The 24,297-nt window shown below is 36.7% G+C and overlaps 1 protein-coding gene across 1 annotated transcript in view; it reads left to right on the top strand.

Moving 5' to 3' along the window:
* Positions 1-24,297, top strand: part of CTDP1 (CTD phosphatase subunit 1) — a 115,266-nt gene that overhangs the window by 14,886 nt on the left and 76,083 nt on the right. Inside the window, exons 2-8 of the mRNA XM_052802008.1 lie at positions 2,358-2,441; positions 5,574-5,667; positions 7,122-7,250; positions 8,612-8,762; positions 15,013-15,103; positions 16,204-16,370; positions 17,997-19,082. Of these exons, the coding sequence (XP_052657968.1) occupies positions 2,358-2,441; positions 5,574-5,667; positions 7,122-7,250; positions 8,612-8,762; positions 15,013-15,103; positions 16,204-16,370; positions 17,997-19,082 (1,802 nt within the window). The remainder of the gene's footprint in view (positions 1-2,357; positions 2,442-5,573; positions 5,668-7,121; positions 7,251-8,611; positions 8,763-15,012; positions 15,104-16,203; positions 16,371-17,996; positions 19,083-24,297) is intronic.

Genomic DNA, 24,297 nt, shown 5'->3' with positions numbered 1-24,297 from the left:
ATGTTTTGGCTTCTAAGCTGGCATCGAAAGACTTTTTTCCCGAACTGTCGAAAAACAATTAAATTGGGGTAAAAGCTCAGTCATTGTAAACTCTTGTGCACACTTCTGTAGCTTGTATCATGGGGGTTTTTTGGCCTTCTAGGTGTCTGTAATTTCAGATTCATACACTCAACATAGGTTGAAGATGAGCAATTCTGACGTGGTCCTTGGTGTGCATTGGCAGCCTAAAAAGGAGCCTAGTGATGGATCAAGGTAAAAGACAGCAAGACAGACATATTGTCAAAGGGAGGGAAGAGAAGAAGAGTTAAATGAAATAACACAAATGTAGCAGGATGAGAGGAGAACTAAATAATCAAAGAACAAATTGCTAGTAGTGAATGGCCACAAAAATAGCTTGTCTCTTGTGCAGTTCTTGTACAAAACCAAGACTGACTACTTATTATTTGTTTCTGTGAAATACATACTGCATTTAAAAAACGAGATCTAAAATGCTTACACAGAAAGAGGAGGTGTAATTTCCAAGCAGATGATGACTGCCAGTCAGAAGGAAATAGATCTGTACTTTTGTAAATGGGAATACTGGTAGTATGATAGCTTGTGGAGACTTCTCTTTAAACCTGACCTGAATCTAGTTTTTACTCTCAAAGAGGAAAAAACCTTCCGCATGGGCATCAACTGCAGTTTTGTTAGTAGAGTCATCAGTCTTCTGGTCATTGAGAAACAAATGACACACTAGAAGTAAGCAGTTGCAGGTGTCATTTGGAAAGTGGATGAGAGATTTGAGGGTGCGAAACAGTTTTCTTTCTGGTGCCGTCTGCTTATTGCAATGCAGACTTGAAGCCAAAGAGAAACACTACAACCAGTTTATGAAAGAGCTTGGATTTTGGGCTTTTTTTTTAGCTGATTGACTTTTTTATTTTTCTAAAATATTAGAGAGATGCTGCAGCTCATGGTCACAGGGCTGGGGAAATTTTGTAGTGGTTGAACTATATCTACTTATTAGAATTTTAAAAAAAAAAAGCTTAGTCTGAAAGATCAACTTCTTCAACTGTATTGAAGAAAATGGAAGAAGTGTCTTGTCGTGACTGTTCAAGTAATTGAGAGAAAATAAATGACAATACTTTCAAGACCCTGGATTTTGAGAACTGAATTTGAACAAAGGAGCACTTTAGTTGGATCATTCAACTGAAAAGCAGACTTTGTCTTCTAAGCAGTTTGGAATAGTAAATGTCACACTTCTCTGCATTTCAAGCTCTAACTTCTGGTTTGTTTTGGCCATTGTTTGGAAGAAAGAATAAAATATCCTTTTGCATATCTTTATTTTAAAATGTGGCAATCCAAGGCTTAAGGATCAAAAAAAATGAAATACTTTTCTGAGAAGACTGAAGCAACATATGTTTCTGCCCTGACACAAGAAAATAATAGGGTTAAATCAATATAGAACTTGTCCCCCTGTACTGGGCACTGGTGAGGCCGCCCCTCGAGTGCTGTGTTCAGTTTTGGGCCCCTCACTACGGGAAAGACATGGAGGGGCTGGAGCGTGTCCAGAGAAGGGCAACCAAGCTGGTGAGGGGCCTGGAGCACAAGTCTGATGAGGAGCGGCTGAGGGATCTGGGGTTGTTCAGTCTGGAGAAAAGGAGGCTGAGGGGAGACCTTATCGCTCTCTACAACCACCTGAAAGGAGGTTGTAGCGGTGTGGTTTTGGTCTCTTCTCCCAAGTGCAAGCGATAGGACGAGAGGAAAAACCCTCAAGTTTTGCCAGGGGAGGTTTAGTTGAGATATGAGGAAAAATTTCTTCACCAAAAGGGTTGTCAAGCATTGGAACAGGCTGCCCAGGGAAGTGGTTGAGTCACCATCCCCGGGGGTATTTAAAAGACAGGTAGATGTGGGTCTTGGGGACGTGGTTTAGTGGTGGACTTGGTAGTGTTAGGTTTGTGGTTGGACTTGATGATCTTAAAGGTCTTTTCCAACCTATATGATTCTATGATTCTAAAGTTTCCATATTTGATTTTCATTACTGTGTAGCTCAGTAGCATATTAATGGGGAGTTGTATCTAATTGAATGTAAACTGTTTCTGGACAGACAATGCTTGTTTTGTTAATATACTGAACTTCTTTGCTACACTAAGGTTAGAAACTGACATTAATATATGTTTTGGTGACTTTTAAAGGTGTGAAATTGAATAATTTGAATACTTAGTCGGTGTCTTTTTCCCCATGTTGTGGGAATATATCTTAGGGGGCTGGCACTCAAATCATAACTGGAAATTATTCTTTGAACTCTTTTCAATCTGCAGTCATTAATCAAAGTGTCTGAAATCAGCCTGCAATAAATGGGATGCCTACTTCTTTTTCAGGGGTGTCTTGGTGAGACTGGAAGGATGCAGCCATCCTGTTGTGATGAAAGGCTTGTGTGCAGAATGTGGCCAGGACTTGACTCAGTAAGTATTCTCAGCTCTCTTTTCCAGCTTCTCCTTGCTTGTGATTAGGGATCCAAGCTCTTCCTTCTGTCATCTACTTCTTTGCTTCTCTGTTCTCAGTCTTGGTAGTTGTGAATCATGCCTATAAGGATATCTGTGAAGTTGTAGATACTAGTAGGGAGGGAGAATAGTATTCATACCACCTAACATAAGTAGGTCTACTCAGAGTGCTACTATAAGGAAAGTTGAGAGGGAGTTTCCTCTAGAAGTTAAATTTCAGCATAAAGACTCACATTTGCTTTAAAAATATATATATCTATCATGAGATTGGCTCATGAAATTGTTGTTTAAAGTTGAGTGGTCTGAATATATTAATTCTTGATCACATTATTAATAGTGTAAGCATTTAATAAAGTGTATTTCTCTACTGAAAAATTGCAGCTTGTAGGCAGGAATCTGGGTTCTTTGTGGATAAAACCAACACATGAAGAGGAAATAGGCAAGATCTGTGCTGCTGTTGCAAAGTTAATTTACTTTTGCTATGTACACAAGGCACTTGTTTTGTTACCCTGACATTTTCAGATATGTGCCCTCTTTCTCCTTATATGTCACTGTAGTCACAGATATATTATTTAGAATTATATTTCCTTTTAGCCATTACAGCGATTCATAACTAGGAATATGGGTGAATAAGATGCTATGAGGGTACTTGAATTACAGTTCATGTTACAAATTTATGACTTAATAACTGCGCACACTCTCTTTCTGTGGAGATAAATGTAGGGTAACTTACTACCTTAAGTAGAAAATGTAAAGAGCATGCATACAGACATAAATTATCATCACAGTGTATCCGACTTTGCTTTCTATGTACTTATAACTGAGGTTGAGAGTTGTAAGGTGTGTCAACAGTGACTTAATAAACCTAAGAGTTTTATCTGTGCAGGTGTAAATAGCTGTGAGGTAATACCAGTCTCATTTATGTGACCTTGCTTCATTTCTACTGTGTCTGAATGGGAGCTAGTTTGTCTCCAGTGCTTTCAATTTAAGGCTTCAGTACTGTTTTCAATTTTTTTGTGAAATATTCTGCTGTGGAACTGAAGGAATTCAAGCCTCTGGCCAAAAAGAAAGCAAATGCAAAAGATGACTGTATTTCTTTTTTGCTCTGCTTCATTGCTAATACAGTTGGTAAAGAGAATGTTTCTTAGGCGTATCAAATTACTAATTCAACAGCTGTTTTCCAAAATGGACTGTATAGTAGCCTGGATTTTAGAAATGAATGTTGCATGCTCATTTCATTTGGAAGGAAGTACTTTGGTTTCATTTTAATTTACACTCATTATTAAGAATTATTTCGTGAACATTATCACATAAACCAGCACAAGTGGACTGAATATCAAAAATGTTACGCAATATGTAGCCCAGTTAATGGTTGGATATAACCTTTAATGAAAAGTTGACTGTTAATATTTTGTAAACAAGTAGTATTTGGCAAAACAAAAAACCTAACAAAAAGCTAGGATAATACTGAATAGGGCTTTGCCTGCCCTGAATGAATACTTGATTTGAGGTTTGAATACAGTCACATCTAAATATTGCTATACTGCTATTATTTCACTAAAAATCTAAATAAATTCAGCATATGTGGTGAATTCAATTTTCTCAATTAATACTCCTCTACTTCAGATGTCTTCATTTATACAAAATGGCTTATACATCTGCAAGAATGTGTTAGGTCTGCTGAGCCTATATCAGAAGACAATTGAAAAGCATCAATGCTTTTCTTGCTTGAAGAAAAGCAAGTACAGCCAGTTCACTGCCACCTTGTTGGGTGTTAGTGGTACATCCTTTCTGTTAAACAATTCTTATGCTCATTCAACAAATGGTCTGAAAGCAGGTCATCTTTTTTAAAGGCTCATTTAAAGTACCATTCAGTATTATATATAAGAAGTGTTCTGAACTCTGAAGCAAAGGATGCAAGATGCTAAAATGTGCATGTAAACTTTGGACCAAATGAAATCCGTCTTTTGTTTCTGGGTATCAGTGCTTCCAAACACTACAGTACAGTAAAAGCATATCTGTCTGTGATTGTGTCTGCCTCAACACAGCTCAGTAATGTTTTTTTTCTCAGGAGCTTGCTTATCATGAAGTGAAAACTGGGTGAAGTTTAACTCTGGCTGTAGATCTAATACCAAATTTTGTCCTTGGTAGAACAGGTACTTGGGAGAATTAAAAGATGTGCATGTGTCACAGAGGACAAAATTTGTACAGTAGTATTTTTAATGTTGGTGAACTGTAAATAATGTCTTTAAAGTTAGATATCGGAGTTCACAATAAATTGATCTATGTAAGCTGGAAGCTAGCGATACTGACACTATGTGGGGTTACTTGGTCAGTTTTCAATGAATTTCATATTTATGTGTGTACATACACACAGACACATTCTCTCATATATATATTTATGAGGATGGTACGTATTCTGTATGTATTAATGTTTATCTGTATATACCTGCATCTATATATCTTATGGGTATGTATACGAGTAAGGCTGTATGTGTGTATAATATACACATAAATAAAATAAATACAGGCACACATGTAGTACCTCATTCTGTTTGTGCTGAAGGGAAAAGCATGTATGGGGATTTTTTTTGATGCTTTTCTTGAAGCAGCAGTCACATGTAAGTCTCTGTTATGCGTAAAGGATACCTTTGCCTGTCCTTTGCTTAAATTTATTTCATAGTCTGGCTTAGAGAAAAGGAGATAATTGCATGCTGAGTGATTGCAAAAAACCGAAAGGAATACTTTTAAATTTGAATGGTTTAGTAGTTATCTATGCATTGATTGGCATTAGAAAACACTTATAAGCTGTCTGTTTCATCTTAGTGTCATTTTTCTTGAAATAATTATATGGAAGCACAACTAATTACAGTGACTTTTTGCAAGGTTTTTATGGTGAGCTGCTTTGATCTCTTTCTCCGTTTTGTTCAGTAACTTGCATTAACAAGAATTTTAATTAATGTATTAGTCAAAATAGCTCTTTTTAATCATAGTTTTTTGGTGCTGACTAGTTTGATACTACAGATTTTAGCGTGTTCAACTTTTCACTAAACTATTGCTCTCTTTTGATGATGCTTTTCCCTGTGTGGTTAGGATACGAAGCAAGAATGGAAAGCAGAATGTGCCATTATCCACAGCAACTGTGTCTATGGTTCACAGTGTCCCAGAACTGAAAGTTAGTTCTGAGGTAAGTACCATCATGCTTTCTTTATTCATACGTTTCACTGTAGCTCCACAGTCGAGAAGCTTAATTATAGGAGTTTCTTCAATGTTGTATATACTTCATACAGAAAGTTTGGCTTCCCTTTGAAGAGGAATTTGGTGTTGAACATCAGTAGCCCAGGGTTTTTGTGTGTTCACCCTAACGCAGATTGATTGCTAATTAGGTTTTATAGTGGTTTTTTAGAGCTGTGCACTGAAAAGCTGTGACAGCAGCCTGAAAACTTAGTACTTTAATGGTTTTGTCTCCAAGAATGAGCAGTTTGTGGAAAATTCAGTTTCCACTAGCTGAAATGTGTTCAAAGTTTGCAATGTCTTTGAACCCTAGCTTCACCCTTCACCTTGAAATTGGTCCCACTAGATAGAGTAAAGCTAGTTTGTTTGCAACTTACCTGTATGTTAAACTTATTTCATGATTTTTCAAATATTCCATTCAGCTGAGTTATCAAAATACACTTTTCATCCTTCAGTTTCTTTAGAGGAAAAAGTATGTTTATTTTGACGATAAACATTTTATTTATCTTCCTTACCAACTTGATCCTTTTTTTTACCTTTTTATGTTGCTGCTTGTTCTTTTTTTTTTTTCTTTGTAACTGTTCAGAGAACACCAATGAGAGGAAATGTGAAAATATAAGCAGCTAGAAGTGTCCCTGTCATAGAGGAGTGTTTCAAAGGGCAGTTTGCACTTGACTCCTGCTTCTTCGTAACGCTCCACTTAACTTTGCCTTTAAGTTTACCTGTCTCATGGGTAACACTGTGGCTTGCTATCAGAAGTGGTTAAAGTAAGCACAGAGCTTAATGTGGTACTTCGAAAGTTTGTAAATATGCACAAGAAGAGTAAACTTCGGCTCAGATTTACTGGAGTATAAGGTCTTTGATGTCAGTGCCCACATAGAACTACATAGTCTAACTATTTATGTCTGGAGTCATATATTCTTTCATCTTAGGTTGACAGTTACAGTTATTTCTGTCTTTAGCAGCTTCAGTTTTATACGTAGCCTAGTGTTGTCAGCCATATTGTACCTAATTGGTACAAAATTGCTGAACACAGCAGCCAAAGTTTTCAGACCTACTGATGAACTTGTCCTTTGTGTACCCCAAAGCTACTGCAATTTTGTTTCAAGACTCTTGGCCTTCACTTAGTTTGGTGGTTACTTATTTATTAAATTTGGAAGTTGTTGAGTTTATCATTTTTAAGAGTTACTAGTGTCACAAAGATCTGAGAGTAGACTTTGGGAATATGTTTTTTTTTTTCCTGTAGAAAAATTGCTGACAAAGCTGCCATCACTACAGTTATGTTGAAGCATCATTTCTTATGCAGTTAGTTTGTAGCAGAACTTCTCAAGTTTACAATACACAAAAGGCAGTAAACCTGATTTCATTTCTTCTAAGCTAAGCTTAGTTGTGAATATTTTGTTACAGCAAGCTGAGCAGCTAGGAAGAGAAGATCAACAGCGACTACATCGAAATCGAAAACTGGTGCTCATGGTAGATTTGGACCAGACATTGATCCATACTACAGAACAGCACTGCCAACAAATGTCTAATAAGGTAAGTATTTGGTGTTAACTTTCAAGCCAAAGTAACGACAGCAATATTTCTAACTATTTAGATGATGGTTCTTTAAGAAAACATTCTGTGGTTAGGTAAAATTGTAGTTGAAGAATAACAGAAAATGAGAAATAAGTCTTCTGAAATATGTTCCTCTTTTCTCTACATTTAAATTGACGGTTTGTTTTCTTCCATTTATGCTTTCCTGCACTTTTCCATTCCAGTCACTTTAAGCGAGAAGTTTCAGGTAGCTATTTTTAATCTCTGCTTTCCTTCCTCTACGATTCACAAGCTGAGCACTCAGTAATGAGACTTTTTTTCCCTCCAAGTCTGAGGTGGTTATAGTGAATTAGTGTTCAAAGTCCCCTTTGGGATAATCCTGTGTGTTTCTATGTCTGTCATTCCATGAATATGTCTAGTGATTTTTTTTTTTTTTTTTTTTCTCTTCAGTTTTGTTTTTTGGGGGGAGTTTGGGTGTTGCTGTTTAATTTCTTCATTAAACACTTGTCATTGAACTGATAGGGACTATTGGCTTGTAACATTTCCAATTTGGAAACTTTAAAACAAGAAGCACATTGGAATGTGTCTACAGTGTCTTGTACAGGAGGATGCAAATTCAGACTCCAGTGTCATGCAAACTGCGGTTGCTTAGTTCCTCTTTTTTTCCACTTGCCATTCTCGCATGTCCAGTACGTTCAGCGTGTGTTCACACCTGCTAGCAAAAACCAAGCTGTAAATGTACTTTGCAATTGAGAGGAAAGGGAACAGTGAATATTCAGTTGAAAGATTAAAATACCTTGTGTATTTGAAAGGCTACATCGTCATCTGTATAAATGCATGGTTTGAAGAAAAACATTTTTTTAAAAGATTTTGAGATTTTTAACTGGGACCTTTATCTGCAAACTTCCTTCCTGGTTTGCTATCTGATGGTGTGCTTCCACAGACATAATATTTTTTCATCCAACAAAGTCTTTATCTGAGCTCAATATGTACTGAAGCTATCGGAGTGAAGTAGACTGAGTAGTACTGATTGGAGTGAGATCCTGAACTTTCTAAGAAATTTCTCGAGTTGCTTTTTTCATATTGGTTTGCTGTAAGTAAAGATTTGAATGAAAGTTACCTTGATCATAAACTTTTCAACAGTGCAGCTTCCTGCATTTCAAAAACTTAGTGTTGGACTGCCTGGCACAGAGCAAGAATGTGCTTTGAATTTTATTCATCCACATAATCTTTGTGGCTGAAACTTGCTTTAGCCTAGTCAGACAAAATAAAAGTAGTGGAAGTGATGGAAGAGGAGACTTCTGGAATGCTGGCATTTTTGTTTGGTATTTTGGTAATATGAAACATGCTTTTTCTTCTAGGGAATATTTCATTTCCAGTTAGGTCGAGGTGAGCCTATGTTGCATACTCGGTTGCGTCCTCATTGTAAGGAATTCCTGGAAAAAATTGCCAAGCTGTATGAATTACATGTTTTTACTTTTGGCAGCAGACTGTATGCACATACAATTGCAGGTGAGTAGTATATTACATTTAACAATATTTACATAATCAGCCTTTGTACTGCTATAACTAATTTCTTTTCTGTGGTTGTTTACAAGTATTTGTTCTTTGTTTTGTGCAAAAACACTTCCTAAATAGTCCTGTAAGCAGAATTCTTGGCTCATTTGCAAGGCAGTGCCTGTATGGCCTGTAATTTTAAAAACAATCCATTTTTTCCCATCAGACATGCTTTTTTTGCTTCCCTGATGGTTGCAGAATCAGATTGTGGCATGACAACTAGTGCATTCCTATTGAATCAAGTAAGAAATTATGCTGATGGGCTCTAAAAATCATTTCCAACATCACTTGTCTTAGAAATCTAAAGCAACAGTTCCATAAAAATCAACAAAATGAAATTATCTCCCCCTGTGGGGAACACTACCACCACCACTTGCTGTTTCCTTTCACCAAAGGAAGTTTGGCTGCTATAAATCAATTCACAGCAGTTCTGTTTGTATCCTGGAGCCAAGATGCACTTATTTGAGAAAAAGCACAGATCTAGCAGTATTTTCACATATTCTTCTCAAGAACTTAGAAATATTTTCTTCTAGTAACTGAAAACTTGCCTTTAAATTATAGCAATAGTAGTCTATGGTGTGGGTCACTGGCTGAAATGTTTTATTTTTTCCAACAAGCATAAAAGAAACCTACCCTGTTATGCAAGCATATGGGTCAAATTCATGTTAGGAGTGTGACCATGTGTTTAAACTGTAAAATTGGCTTTCATCCCATCTTGAGTCTTCCTTGACAGAATAGCATTTTCACCTCAGACTTTCCTTTATTAAGTCCTGTCGGACTAAGACAATATAATTAACAATGTTTTAGGTTATGACTCTGCATGTCAAACTGTCGTTGCTGCTGTTCCATGTCTCCTAACTTTAAGTCATCTTTCACATCTGCTTTTTTTGTGTCATGTTGCCATGCATGCCTCCAGCAACGCTATGCCAGTGATCCCACTTCTTGGCAAGAAAGGAAGATTCCAAAATAGTTAGGGAGCTAACTATCCTAGTTAGCTCTAGAATGGTTTAGAAAAGAATTGTGTAATTAGAGAATTCTTTATGCATGTTAAATAAGCCACAGAAGATGTTTGTAATGTCAAATACAAGAGGCTTCGGTAATCAGAACGTGATACCTATTTGTGGGCTCCAACTAATCTCCTTGAAAGAAAGTTCAGGAGAAGCATGTCCTGTCCTGCCCATCCAAGTGAACTTTTCTACATTACTCAATATTTATTGGCTGAGTTGTTTGAAGAATCTTCCTAAAGCTTTGTCAGTCTCACTGCTGGATTAGATATTGTGTACTGCTAATGCATTAACACTTTTTGTACCCTGCTGTCCTTAAGAGTGTGGTTATTTCTTGTGTAGCAAAAGGGGAATGGTTTTCTTATACACTAGGTCTAAATACCTGGTAGTAAGAAATCGGGTGGGCAGTCTTCCTCACTTGGATCTATGTGCCAAAATCTGCATGTGGCCTAAGGTCAGAAGATGTATAGCAAATATGCTTTGGAGGCAGGGAGAAGAATGAGTTGCAGAGGTAGTTAACTCATGATGTGTAAGTGCTTTCCAATGGTTGATCTTCTCTCAACATGTGATTTGGTCCTGTCTTTGCTCATTTTAATCTCTGAGCTAAAATTTGGATTACCCTGCAGTCCTCATGCTGGCACAGACTGATACTTATAATGTGACAAGCCTCTTTGTGGGCATCATACTTGAGCTGCTCCATCTGTTCTGTAGAGGAAATAACCACCAAATGAGCAAATTGGGGTATTACTGCTTCCTGACATCCCCAGACTTCTGGATTTTTGCCTGAAGCTATCTAACCTCATCAAAAGCATTCAAACTACAAGTGGATTACTTGTACAGTGATGATGACAGGTTCAGCTGAAATATGTTGGTATGGAGAAGCAGTTGATAGAGCCTTTGGTCCCCATACTTACCTGTGTGACCAAGATGCAGTTAACAGAGAAATATATAGCTAATACATACAGAGAACACTTGATGGCAGTATTGGTTAAATGATTTCTCAAAGAGAGCTGTCAGTTTGGTATTTTACCGTTATCCCTATGTTACATAAAGGAAGGACTTGTAATAAAATGCTGGGAATCTTTTTCAAAAGAAAAAAGGTTGTTTTCTTAGGCTCTCTGTACACATCCTATATTTCTTTGTGAAATCTGAACTCTGAGCTGCTCCTTCCATGTCCTGGAAGGCTTTTTCCTCATTTTGCAAATGGATGACATCTTGTCAGTCCTTTTCTCTCTTCCCACCTGACTCCTATCATCTGTTAAGTGGGATTAGCTGATATTTGTAAACACCATTTATGTCTGCTGAAGTCATTTATCCTAAACCCTTTCTTATTCTAACACATTTACAAAGTAGTATCTTGTAGTATGTTTATGAAGATGAGTTCTAGATTTTGTAATCTAGAGCTTCCTATAGTATTTCTCTTCTATGTAATTATTTTACCCATTGTTACTTAATTTTTTTTTTTTTCCTACTCTGCATAAGAGAAGTTCGGTGTATTTAACACTGAAGACAGCTTAAATGCTGGTTGTAAAAGTCCATGCCACTGTGAATTTTGAGTTCAGAGGCCACTAGGCAACTTTAATGCAATGTGAAATCACTCTTCAGATTTATAGTGGAAATTAGAAAGTAGGGCTAAGTTGAGGGCATTGATATGTATGGTTTGTTACAGCAAGTATATTACAGTATGTATTTCAATAAATAATTGACAGAATATGTGCATACACAGAATCTCCGGTGTGTGAAGGTCTCCAGTGGTCTTGAAAGATGGGGTCAACAGCTCTTTCCAGGTTCTAAAGTAGGACCTAAAGTAGAACTGGAGGTGACCTGATTCTTCAGAAATTCAGGTTTAGATTTATTTTTAAAAGGACTTCTTCAAATTCACATTGGATCCTACTGTTATATCACTTCTAGGAATTGCTGTTTAACTCAATCTGTCTCTAAGATTTGAGACTTCCCCAGTATGAGTTAGTTACTTTTAAGCATTGCATCTTATGATGTTTTTTTTTTAACTTAACTTTACAAGTCTAATTTACAAGTTTGCTTTTCGAAGAGAGCCTATGTAAGATCAGGTAACACAGCTTGATAAGAGCGTACGTGCAAAGACCCAGTCTGAGATACTGGAAAACAAACAACTGGAGGGGATAGTCTCTGCTAGGTAAGTCTACTGAATAGTCCCTTGTAGTATGGCAGTCAAAGGATAATGATAGTGTCTTCAGTTTGTTAAAGAAACTACTTAGAGGTGTACTCAGCACACTGTCTAATTTATGATAATAAATGGAAGCTCAGTTTCTCTTTGAAACAGCAAGTGTTTGTCTTCAATCTTTCTGAATTCTACAAAAGGCTTTAATTTTTTTAAACATGCTTACAAAATGAGAAATTCATCAACATTTATCCTTCTGCTGGAATGATTTGTGCAAAGTGATGCTTCAATAAAAAAAGTTCTGTTAAGAAAAAAATCATTATCAACACTAAGGCAGCAAACTGTGACCATGATAATATTTCAGGACATGGTGGTGGGAAATGGATAGGGATAAATAAATAAATAAAATAAAGTTAAGAGGACATCTCAGGAACACTTTCATGTTTCTGTTTACTCAGTGAGTTTATACATACACCTTTTCATTGCTCTGAAGTCACGCAAACTTGCAGCAAAATGCCCCCACAGAAAAGTGACATCATCTAAACAGAAGCTTTTTTGGTGGTCTGTTTTGACTTTTCTTAAAGAAAAAGCCACCAATACTTTGGAAGGTATCATCAATTTGAAACCTGCAGCTTCATTATTAAAGGTTAATATCCAAAGTGTACTATCATAAAATTCTAAACCTTGCAATACGTAGGTTCTGAAAAGATTTTTATTTTGAAGGTAGTAGAATTTTTCATAATGAGGGTTTCCCATTTCTTTTTGTTACTGAAAGCAGTATAATGATTAATTTTTTTTTAATATAGAAGTTAAATCTTAGCCTTTACTTAGTTTTATCTTGGAGGGTGTATCTGCATCTACTTATTTTTAATGTAAAGTTTTTATTTCTTCAGATTTATGTTCTATTTGCAATCATAATTAAAAGTTAATGTTTTAACTAACAGTATGTGATCTAGCCACTTGTCATCATCTTTGCTCTTGCATGGAGTAGAATCACTAAATAGGTTAGTGAATAGCCAACATAGCCTTTTCAAAGATGTAGAGATTATATTAACATACTGTTGAAGAAAGTGAATGAAGTGTTATCTGCCATTTCCCTGGAATGTGAAAACATTAGGATTATGTCTGTTATATTGATTAAATTGGCTAGGCAATGTCCAAAAGAAACCAAACAGTTGAAATCATGTAAAGAACTTCTTTCTTTAAAAGACTAGTGCTGTTTTCCATATTGCTATTCAAGTAGCTTAGCTTTGAAAGACCCAAATCTCTTAAGATGGGCTTTTATCTTTGAGGGTGCATCTCTGGTGACCTCTATCCTCAGTGTATTTTTAGTGAATTATCTAGGGGGAAAAAGTATTAAAATTATTAAGTCTTCACCAAAGCATTATTCAAAAGCTCCAGAACACTACTTCATCTCTAATTCCTGGCAGCCAGGGTTTCTGTGTTTGGGCTTTCTTAGTTGAACTTCCCTTTTCTTACAGTTTTAGCTAGACAACTCTGCAACTGAATGCCTCATTGTGGTTTTACCATTTAATCAGTGCGCTCCTGTCCAATTTAGTGTAGAGTCCCTGAGTATTCAGTTAAATAGTAGAAGAGAAGTTGGTTGGGGAGAACAGCAACTTGTATGAGAGCTTATGTAGTTTGTCAAAATATCTGTGTGTACAGCAATAAACCTTTGTAGCTAATTCTCTCAATTCATTATGCCTAGGTACTGCAAGGGTCTCACTACAGGGGATGATTCTACGAGTTTGCAGCAATTCTTAAGCATAGCCGGGTGAGTTAAGGTTGAACCTCTGTCCTTAACTCGGAATTTTCTTGCTTTTATGGGTTTTAAGTTATTCCAGTTACTCATTAATATGAAATACATACAGGATCAACTTTTCAGAAGGGATGACTGATTTTTTTTATTTATTTATTTATTTATTTATACCCTCTGTTTTTGAAGACCCAGTTGAACATGCTCCTGGCAGCTGGACTTCTAAAAGGAGTTGAACATGTGTTCTAAGCAAATCTCAAAGCTCCTTGAAAGAAAGTTAAAGTTGGTACTTAGAGTCTGCAGTCATTTTGAACTCTGGTTCTGGCTATAAGATGGCCACCATTTAAAATGAAATAAAGTAAAACTTTAAAAAATTGTTCCCAGATAAGTATTGACTGCCGTGTATTATTTATAAGAATAATGAGAAGTTGATGCTAACTTCAACACAAATTCAGTAAAATGAAAAATTCAGATTAGCATGTAAAATGCCAGTTTCTTTCTAAGCGATTACGTGGCTGTCATCTGCTCATGAAGATGAACTTCATTATTGGAGGCTAGGTTCAGAAGCATGTGCATGTGTGTTTGTACACCCAAGTTACCATTTTCCTAAATAATGGCATTTTATCTTGATTTAAGATCAGCTAGCACAGCTTCTCCTGTTTTGTTTTTGATTTGTCCTTTTTTTTTTTTTTTTTTTTTTTTAAAGAGTGCAGTCAGAAAAGCTACTGCAACTGGGCCTAAATACTTCTAGGAATCCCAGGATATATTCATTATATGTAAATATATTAAAGTAGTTGTTAGGGGTTCAACTTAAAACCTACAAATGCAAGAGCTCTGGCTGAAACTGTCCCTTAACTTGCCCGTTGTGCTTAAGTATTGCAGCACATTGCCGACTCTTGTGAGACTTCTCTGCAGTCCCTAGGCATAATGAGCTAAGGAGAGCATTTAGCTTTAAAGAACCACCTGTAGAGAGATAAATGTAAGTTGCAAAAATCACGTGTATCTATCACTTGCTGTATCTCTTTCAGCCTAATTTATTCGGCTGTCACAAATTTAGTTATTTTAATTTCAATTTTGATGCTGTGTTGAAAGAAAATGTGATGGGATTTTTAAAATTAATCCCACTGCATTAGTTACAAATACTTGATCCACTGTGCTTACCCTTTCCCCCATATAATATCTCTTACCTTAAAATGGTCTGTTAGTTAAACTGCTCTTACACAGATTAAAACAGCTAAATTATATAAAACATAAACAAGGAACAAACATCTTGAACATTAACTTTTTAATTTCTTCTTTCAAAAGGATTTTTGGACCCTGAAAAGAAGCTTTTTTCCCACCGGATATTGTCAAGGGATGAATGTATTGATCCATTTTCTAAAACTGGAAATCTTAGGTATGTATGTATATATGTCTTTAATGCATTAAACAAAAAAGGACAACAAAGAATATGTTAAATATAATAAAATTTACTCCCTCTGTACTCAACATGTTCATAGTCCTTCTTTATCTGCCTCTTAAGTATCAACACCATCTCACCAAAACTGACAAGTTAGGCATTGCAGCATTTCATCTACTTATGTTCTGTGGTACTAGAACAGTAAGAATAGGAAGCGATGGCATCATGTTTTCTCTTACATTTTTTATTCTTGTAATAACCATATTTCCACTTTATGGCTTGTGATCTTGTATAATGACTTGTATGTTGTGGTGGGTTTTAATTAAGCCAAAATTCTCAGTTTGAGGCTAATTAATATTATATCATCTAGTATTCTGGCTTTCAAATGTGCTATACATCTAGCAGCTTCCATCTAAAGCCTTGAATTCATATTCTAGTCTAAATTCAGGTTCTGATCTTTTTCAGAGAAGAAAGCCAAGATTTTTTTCTAGAAGACAGATATGTTTAGTATTTCATAAAGCTAGATTAAAAATTATTGCCCCCTCCCCATCTGACCATAGCAAATGAGAAGCTTTTTTCTTCTCTTGCTCGGTTTTCACATGCATGTGTGTATCTTAAGTACTGTACCTCCTCTTTCTAGGTAATACAAGTATTAGTACTTTTTGCTTCCTTTGTCTTGGATTGAATGAGTCTACTCTTCAAAAACTGTTCTTGTGTCTTTTTCTTCTGTGTATATATATATATAGTGTATTGACCATGTGATAGCTGGCTTTAGGCTGTTTGTCGACATAAACTGTGAAAACTAGACCGAAGTGTTGTAATGTTTTGTTCTTACAGAGGTTTGTTTGTTCCTACTTCTAGCTTTTGGGATAGAGATTTAAAGAAATAACTGTTTCCTTTTTTTATTAACTTTAGTTAGTTTGAATATTGGAGTTTGAATTCTGTAATTTTAATACTGCTGATTTTTTTTTAAGTTCATATATAAGCATGTCCTGCAGACATGCTCATAATAAACCAGGACATCAACAGAAACTATTTTCATTGATAGTATTAATTTCTAAAACTGGGTTCATTTTATCAACTGTTTTGTCTCTTAGAGATCTCTTCCCATGTGGGGATTCCATGGTTTGCATCATTGATGATAGAGAGGATGTTTGGAAGTTTGCACCCAATTTGATAACTGTGAAGAAATATGTATACTTTCAGGGGATAGGAGATATTAATGCACCTCCTGGATCAAGAGAAATTCAAATGAAGAAGAAAGGTAATTATATAGTTTTTAAACCGCTTTTGCAGCCTTTTCCACTTTTCAAATGTGGTTGATACAAGACCACCACAATGACTTATTAGTATTGCTGTTGTGCTTAGATGAGCAATCCTAGACTATTGTGCTCCTGCAGCATAAATGCAAGTAGCTTAGTAAAAGTGGACTATTCTTGTTGATAGCTTTCCTTTTGGTGGGTGACCACAGCAAAAGTGGAGTACTGGTAATAGCGTTTTGGCTGTTACGGCTGGAGATCTGATTTGGCAATACACCAAATTGTTCAAGAACATGTAGAGGAGGACAGTTTCTGTCTTTCCCCCCCCCCCATGTAAAACAAGGCAGTTTTTTCTCCTCCGTAGGTTTCCCCTCTTCAGTCCCCTTCCCCGCCCCACTTTGGAGCAATAGTTAATAAACTCTGATCTCAACATACTGCTGAAAATGAATGTTTTGATCTCTACTTACCTCCCTGCCTAAATCGTGCTCATAAAATTAGCATGGGATTTTTAGCACCTACTGAATGCGGTGCTCTGGCATTTGATGCAAGAACCTTATGTTCAGCAGGCTCAGCAGTGTAATACAAATGGTGGATTTAGAAGGTATACATCACTATGGTAGTATTAATTTGGGGGCAAAATATATTTGAAAGAAAATGTCTAAGAAAGAATTGTAGGGCTTTTTCCAGTTTAGCCAAGGGATTTTTTTTTAAATTTAATATGTGACATCACTCTTTTTCCCTTGTCAAACTAGAGATGTCCAATATGGAAACAATAATAATGTACTCAAACTGGATCAGGCCACTATGATGTGGGACCTCTACACTTGACTGGTATTGTTACTTGTAGGGCAGGCACGTGCACACACAAGAGAGGCAAAGTAGGGTGACTTCATCCAGTGTTCCTGATGAATGTCTGTGTGCAAATTTCTGGATGTCTACAATTTCTTTAATTGTCTCTCTCTTCTTCTGCAGACATCTGAAGACACATCCTAAAACTGTTTTTCTGCCTTTGAGTCTATTAACCTTTTACTTGTATTCCAGCAGAGTCTCAAATGAAGCTCAAACAGCGTCTTTGTATTGCTAAAATGTGTATTTTTTCAACTATTAAAATACAGTTACTTTGGCTATGAAAAGTAGGAAATACATGAAAGCCATGGCGTTTTATAAAGGAAGTTTTTGCAGTTGTAGTTCTGGATTGGGACCTTCTGAAATGAATTCAGCGCTGTTTTTATTTTTTTCTTTTTTTTCCTCCTCTGCAGTAGTTTCATTGCCCTGAGGTGTAATCGTAAAACTCATGCTACAAAATAAATCCTTTAATGTTTGCGTGGTTAACAAATAATTATTTATGACCAGTGTGATTTTAAAAATGAAAAAAAAAAGCTGTTTACACAGCTTCTTTACAAAAGTAAAGTTTCTTAGGTTTGCCAGTTCTTTATAGTAATCATTGACACCTGAAGTATCTTAACAACTTTGAAAAGCCTAGTTGTCACTTCTAAACAGAGTGAAGTCTAACTGCATATGTAAACTGTGTGTTTAAGGAAAATTTTAAATTTTGATTAAGCTTTAAAAAAAAAAAAACCCTGAGAAAATATGTATATATTTTATTTCTTTCTTTCTTTCCTGTGTCTTAGTAAACCACTCTACAAAACCAGAGGCACTGGATTCAGCAGTGACATCAGCAAAAGATGCTGAAGAAATAAAGAATGTTATATGTGTGGAAGAACAAAGCAATGGCCTCAAGAAAGCAACAAAGGACACTTGCACTGCAAATGGAAGTACTTCTGTAAGCAGTGAAACGTCTGACTGGGATGTGAATTCCAGCGATAAAGTTAATGCCCAGGACTCTTTAAGTGATAGCACTGATCACAAAATGGACAGTGAGGTCACTAATGATTTGACAAATACAAAAGAATCTCAGATTTTTTCAGAACAAGTTGATAGAACAGTGATAGAGAAGCAGCAAACCCAAGACAAGATGACAAATGACTTGGACTTTGAACTGTCTAGTGACAGTGAAAGTGACGGTGGATTGGATACCAGAAAGTCATCCACTTCTGTATCAGATAGTGAGAATGAGGAAAAGAGAAGCTGGAAGAAATCCAAACAACCTCTTCAGGATGAAAATTTGCAGAAAGGCAGTTGCACTGATGTGAGCGAGAAAAAGGATGGTCTGGTGAACCATTCTGGGGACACACAATCTCTACCTAGTGAAAATATTCAGGACAAAACTGATCTTGAAGCACAAGAAGAAAGTGAACAGGAAAGCCTTTGTGATTTAGGAAATGGCTGTGCTGACAAGAAAGAAGCTGAAACAGAGTCTCAGAATAGTGAACAGTCTGGAATTACAATGGGTGAGTCCTTAGACCAGAGTATGGAGGAAGAAGAGGAGGAGGATGATACAGATGATGATGACCATTTAATATACCTCGAAGAGATCCTTGTGCGGGTTCACACTGATTATTACACAAAGTATGATAAATACCTGAAAAAAGAGATTGAGGAAATTCCAGACATCAGGAAAATAGTACCAGAACTGAAAAGTAAAGTGTTGGCAGATGTAACCATCATATTTAGTGGACTCTACCCAACAAACTTCCCCATTGAGAAAACACGGGAACACTATCATGCCACAGCACTTGGAGCTAAAATTGTGAAGAATCTAGTACTAAGTGCTGATGATCCTGACAAAGCAACACATCTCATTGCAGCAAGAACAGGTAGGTATATGAGATTTGAGTTTTCCATCAGCTTTTTTCCTGTTACAGTTCATTCATGCCTTGAGCTGGTTTTTTGTATAACCTACAGGCTTTAATGTAACTGAGATTAGAATTGAAATTAAAGGGAAGATTCTTCTAAAACAATTTAGAAGCCTTTTTAAAAGGCTTTTTTTGCTGCTTTTTGATCAAGTGTGGCTTTTAAAAATTAAAAAGAGGACCTGCTAAATAACCTCTGATATGATGTGTCATGTCTCACTTTTTGCTTAAGAGTTGGTGATACTGAGTCTTTGACTATTAAAGATGTTGAATAGAAACTTTAACATTTGTCAGAGAAAAGTTTATAGTGATCTTGCTATAAAGTTATATCAGTGCTTTCTTTCTCGGTTTCCCAGACTTCACCTCTCGTGGTTCAGTTTCACTTTGTATGGAATTCAAACGAATTATCTTAAGAGACTGGAATCTTATTATACCCTGTCACTGCTCTGTGTGTAGCCTGTATATCTTTGTCTTGGGAGATGTAAGAGAGCTTAGCCTAACTTGATATGTCTTTCACAAAGCTGCCTGTTTTTACATAGCTATAATGGATAGGAATGTACCATTGGGTAGCTGCCATAGAAGAGCTAACGGGGTACCCCTAGCTTCTAGTACAAATTTTTTGTGTGCACCCTGACCCTTGGTTCTCTCGTTGTTGGCCTTTTGCAGTTGCATGGAATCTAAATACCTGATAATCAAACCCATGAAAACCAAAAGTAAAACCGTATGGTTTAGATCATCTAAAACTCCTGGGTAGTTTTAGGACATCTAAAGATGTCCTAAGCAAAGAAATGCACATCTGCCACCCGTTGGATTATTTTTTTCTTGACTCCTTGCTGTTCATGTAAGCTTTTAGTACATCAGAAGCAGCTTTGTTTCATTGGCTTGTATTATAAAAGGATGGAGTATATTTTCACTGGCTGTAATATAGACAAGTAATTTTCTCAAAGTGTGTGTGACTTAAGAAATGGAACAAGTTATTTCTTATACAGCTGACCAGGAATCATTTCTTCCTGTTGAGAAGGCAGTGATAAAAAAACCTCCAATGTTTAGTGACTAAAAGGAGAATGTTGCAGTTCCTTAATTTCTACCCCTTTGAATATCAGTAGTGTTAAAAATCTATGGATTAAAACCAGCCAATTTATCACTATATTGTGATATGCTAATAAGCTATTTTTTTATTTATTAGCCTAAATAACAATATGGCTGTATATTTGCTAGGCTAGTGTAAACTTACCTCACTTGTCAGTTATCTCAATGCACAGTTCTAGTGACAAAAAGCACAGGTAGCATTTATTAAACAGTTGGTAAGGCCAACTGTAGCAAGAAGGGGCTGCAGTATTGACCTTGTCAAGTGGAATCAGAATGAGAACTGTACCAACGGACCTGCAGTGAAGTAGCAAGTTTGTATTAATTGTCCTGATGTAGATATGCATTTAAGTAGTAAAAACAACCTAAAAACCAGAAGAGGCTGGAGTGAGTTTCGTTGAGATTAGTTGGGATTCTGATTTGTGAAGGTGTGATAGTTGAAATAGTGAATGGGAAGTGATAAAATCAGTGGATGCATCAGTTTGGGACTCCATCGCTTTATGACGCTTGCTGAACAGCTCTTTTAAAACTGCAGGAATAGCAATACTGTTATCAGCAAAGAATTACACAAGTTTGTCATACTTCATTGGAGACATAATAGCTGTCAATATAACTTTCATGTTTTTCCAGTTTCAAATCTTAAAATGCTTCATTTCAAAGTTGCTTTGTCTAACTTGCACTAGATGGCTTCCGAATGAGGTTGTACATTGGATGCAACTGTTGTGTGATGTGGTAAAATTGGTAGGATAAATGTAAATGAGACCCTCCCAAACATATGCATTTCTCTAGAGGAACATATGTTGAATAACATTATGTTAAGGTACACAGCATGGGATAATGAGAAGCAGTTGAGACTTTTTTTTTTTTTTGTGCTTGTTTTTGGAATGTACAGTTTGAGGGGGGTTGTGTGTTTGTATAGATACATATACACATCCTTGTGTTCTACTTTTAGAAGCAAATTCTTCACTATCTGCACATTCTTAGTGAATCATCCACTAGGGTGATCTTAATAAGAAAAACTATTTTAACTTTAGGTTTTGATTACATTACATTAATGTGCTTTTACAGTATTTGAATTGAGTTAACACATTTTCAGTGTCCTTTTGAAAAATAAATAAATTTAGGGGTGGTTCATATTTTTCAGACTTTTTGTCAAGACCTAGACTCTCCTTCAAAATAGCCATGTAATGTTGGTTTTGCACTTGATACTTAAAATATATTCAAATATTGCCTGCTAAACAAAACAAGAAATCACAAGAAGAATACTGTTCCTGAATTGCTGGGGTGAAAAAACTTTATTGTCAGTATGTAAAGCTGACCTCTGCTTTTATTAAGAAAAGAATTGCACTAATTCTAAAAGAGGTAACTTGGCAAGTCTTTTCTGCCTAATGAGCAAGACTGTTGTCATCTTTCATCATCACTTAGTTAATTATTTCTGTAACGCTGGCAGTGAAATAGGGGGATTTAGAATGAAAAAACTATATTCTCCAATAACCATTTTTTGTTAGATTCTCATGGATTGCTTGTGGTTCTGGTTTTGTGATGGGTTTTTGTTTTTTCAGCCAAAGACTATACTTTCTCATCTCTGGTTAGATGGGAGTAGTTATGCTGTATCATCCTGATTTCATGAGGGAAAATCTGAAGTTTAATCAGAGATATTAAGGATATAAATTGTGTCCTGTCACAGCTGGATTTGTGATAATTCAGCTGTCAACGTGATTTTCATACTGATTCTCATGTGGTTAGAAAGCAAATTCTACAAGTCTCTATTACTGCCGGTAAGCCATACAAATACTGCATCTCTGGCTCCCTTGGCAAACATCTGAAGCACTGTTTCATGTCTAATTGCTGGTGAAAGGGGGAAACAAAGGCATGTCCCTTCTTGAGTTTTATTCAGAAGTCAATGACCTAAGACCCCTCCCTCCCTTCCTTCCTTCTCTCTCTCTTCCCCCTTCTTTCTTTCTCACTCTTTTCCCCTTCTTTCTTTCTCTCTCTCTCTCTTCCCCCCCCCTTCTCCAATGTGCTTTTGAAAAGGTGATTTTAAAACATACCTGTCAGTTCAGTGTTTCTGGATGACCCCACTAACAACGGCAGACTTAGGATTCAAACAAGAAAGTTAACTTACATGTTTACTTTGCATTAGTTGAGCTGTAGTAATTGCATATATTTTATCTGCAGCAGCGGTGGCGGTACATACTGTTAGCTTTTGAGTTTTGAAGACAGAGGAAGAATTTGTCAGAGGAAATAAAAAGGGAAGAAGTCAGTGTGAAACAGAGTATCCCCTAGGTCTTGGAGTGATGGGTTTTCCCCCTGCGAAGTGACCACATCATAGCTTGGTGTATGGAATGAACAGTTAGTGAATACCATTTTGGATTTTATTTATAGCATCCTTGCCAGCCTATTGCAGTAAAGAATTTAAATTTCTTTTATTCTTTGTATATACTTGTCTCTCTGCAGATGGGCAGCTTGTTTCTCTGCAGACACAGATACTCTGAATTCTGAAAATAAATAAATCCTTGTTATTAGGATTTTTTTCATTGTATAGGGAGGAAAATACTATCTACCTGAATTACTGTAAAACACGAGGATCTTTGTATCATCTAATCAGCTTTCAAAAATCTGAGTGACTGAGAAAAGGCTACCCTGTAGTCCTTTCCGCTTACCTATGGGCTGCATAAATCTTACTTCAGTTTTTGAAACATCTGCTGTTTGCTTTAAGCAACAGTAAACTGCACTGGATGATGAGTTGTTATAGCTGTGTACACACTTGGCTAAGCAGTTACCACACTATTTCATAAACCTTGTTATGTTCCTTCCTGAACAGATGAAAGATACTGTCGTTGATTTTTGTATTGAGTTTTTGCTGGTGGAGCAGATAGAGCTGTTCAGGTCACTTAAAAATTATTCTAGTGGGGTAGGAGTGGAAATATGTCAGTTTAAGCCCTGAATTTTTCTTTTCTTTTTCAAAATATATTTAATTCTGTGTCTTTTGCTATACTTTGAAAGCTATATGGGAATAATTTCCTTACTTTTGGTGACTTTGGTTGCTTAATATCATAAATATCAGGTTGCTTAAAATACCGATTTTTATTATGAACTATGGCTCCTTCTATTCTTCTTCATCTGCCTACTTAAAAAATGCTTACTCCTGAGTCTGGCTTTGAGGTACTGAGAGAGAAGAGAAAGCTGCCAGCTGATGATGTCTTGTTAGTCTGTCCCATGACTTGGTGGGAGGTCTTCACCAGGCATAGCTATGATGTGTCCACAGGTGTTTTTTTCCAAAGAATTATTTTCAAGGGCCATGTTTTTAGAGCAGTGCTTAATTGGATTTTTTTAAACTCAGGCACTGAGTCGGTAAGCTCGTTGCTTTTGCTGGTAAAGCACAGTGCAGCGTTAAAGCTGAACTCTAGCCGTAGCCTCGGAACAGCACATCTATCACCATTTTGTGATCACTCAGTTCTTGTAGGACAAAACACTGAGGTCTGTACAACTTGTCTTAGGCTAACATTGTTGGAGAAGAGCTTCAGGATTTGATCATAAATCAAGATTTATATATAAAAATGGTCTGAAGAGAAATCAGCTTTTAGTGATCAGATTTTCCAAGCAATGTCTGGCAACCTGGTTACAAACTGCCGTAAGGATACGTTGACTTTAGTGCGTTGGAATCAGGAGAGCGTTTGCGAGCGACTCCGGCGCTCACTCCCCATCGCGTACTTCGGTTCGTCCCGGCACAGCCTCCAGCACGCACGCTGGGTTCCTCACGGGTGAGATTGAGTTGGAGGGCACCGTCAGCCGAGTGCCCACGGGCATTCAGCCCACAGGACCGGGCAGAGCTGATCCAAAGCAAAACCCCCTGAAATCCACATGGGGTGGGCATCGCTCCTCCAGCACCCTTTTGCCCTGCAGATCTCCCTGTTGGGCTGCACTGCTTGGTAATGTGAACCTAGCCAAATACCCGGTGTAACATTTCTTCTTAGTCTTCGTAAACATACAGCTTAGGTCTCATTTATCTATGTTGCTTAAGTGCCTAGTGTGCTCCATACTTTGGATAAGACAAAATAAACTTGCTGTAGTGAAATTGTATGTCCTGGAG

This window comes from Harpia harpyja, chromosome 1, assembly GCF_026419915.1.
Source record: "Harpia harpyja isolate bHarHar1 chromosome 1, bHarHar1 primary haplotype, whole genome shotgun sequence".
Lineage (NCBI taxonomy): Eukaryota > Metazoa > Chordata > Aves > Accipitriformes > Accipitridae > Harpia > Harpia harpyja.
Note: the sequence above shows the minus strand (reverse complement) of the source record. Positions and strands in the feature narration are given on the sequence as shown.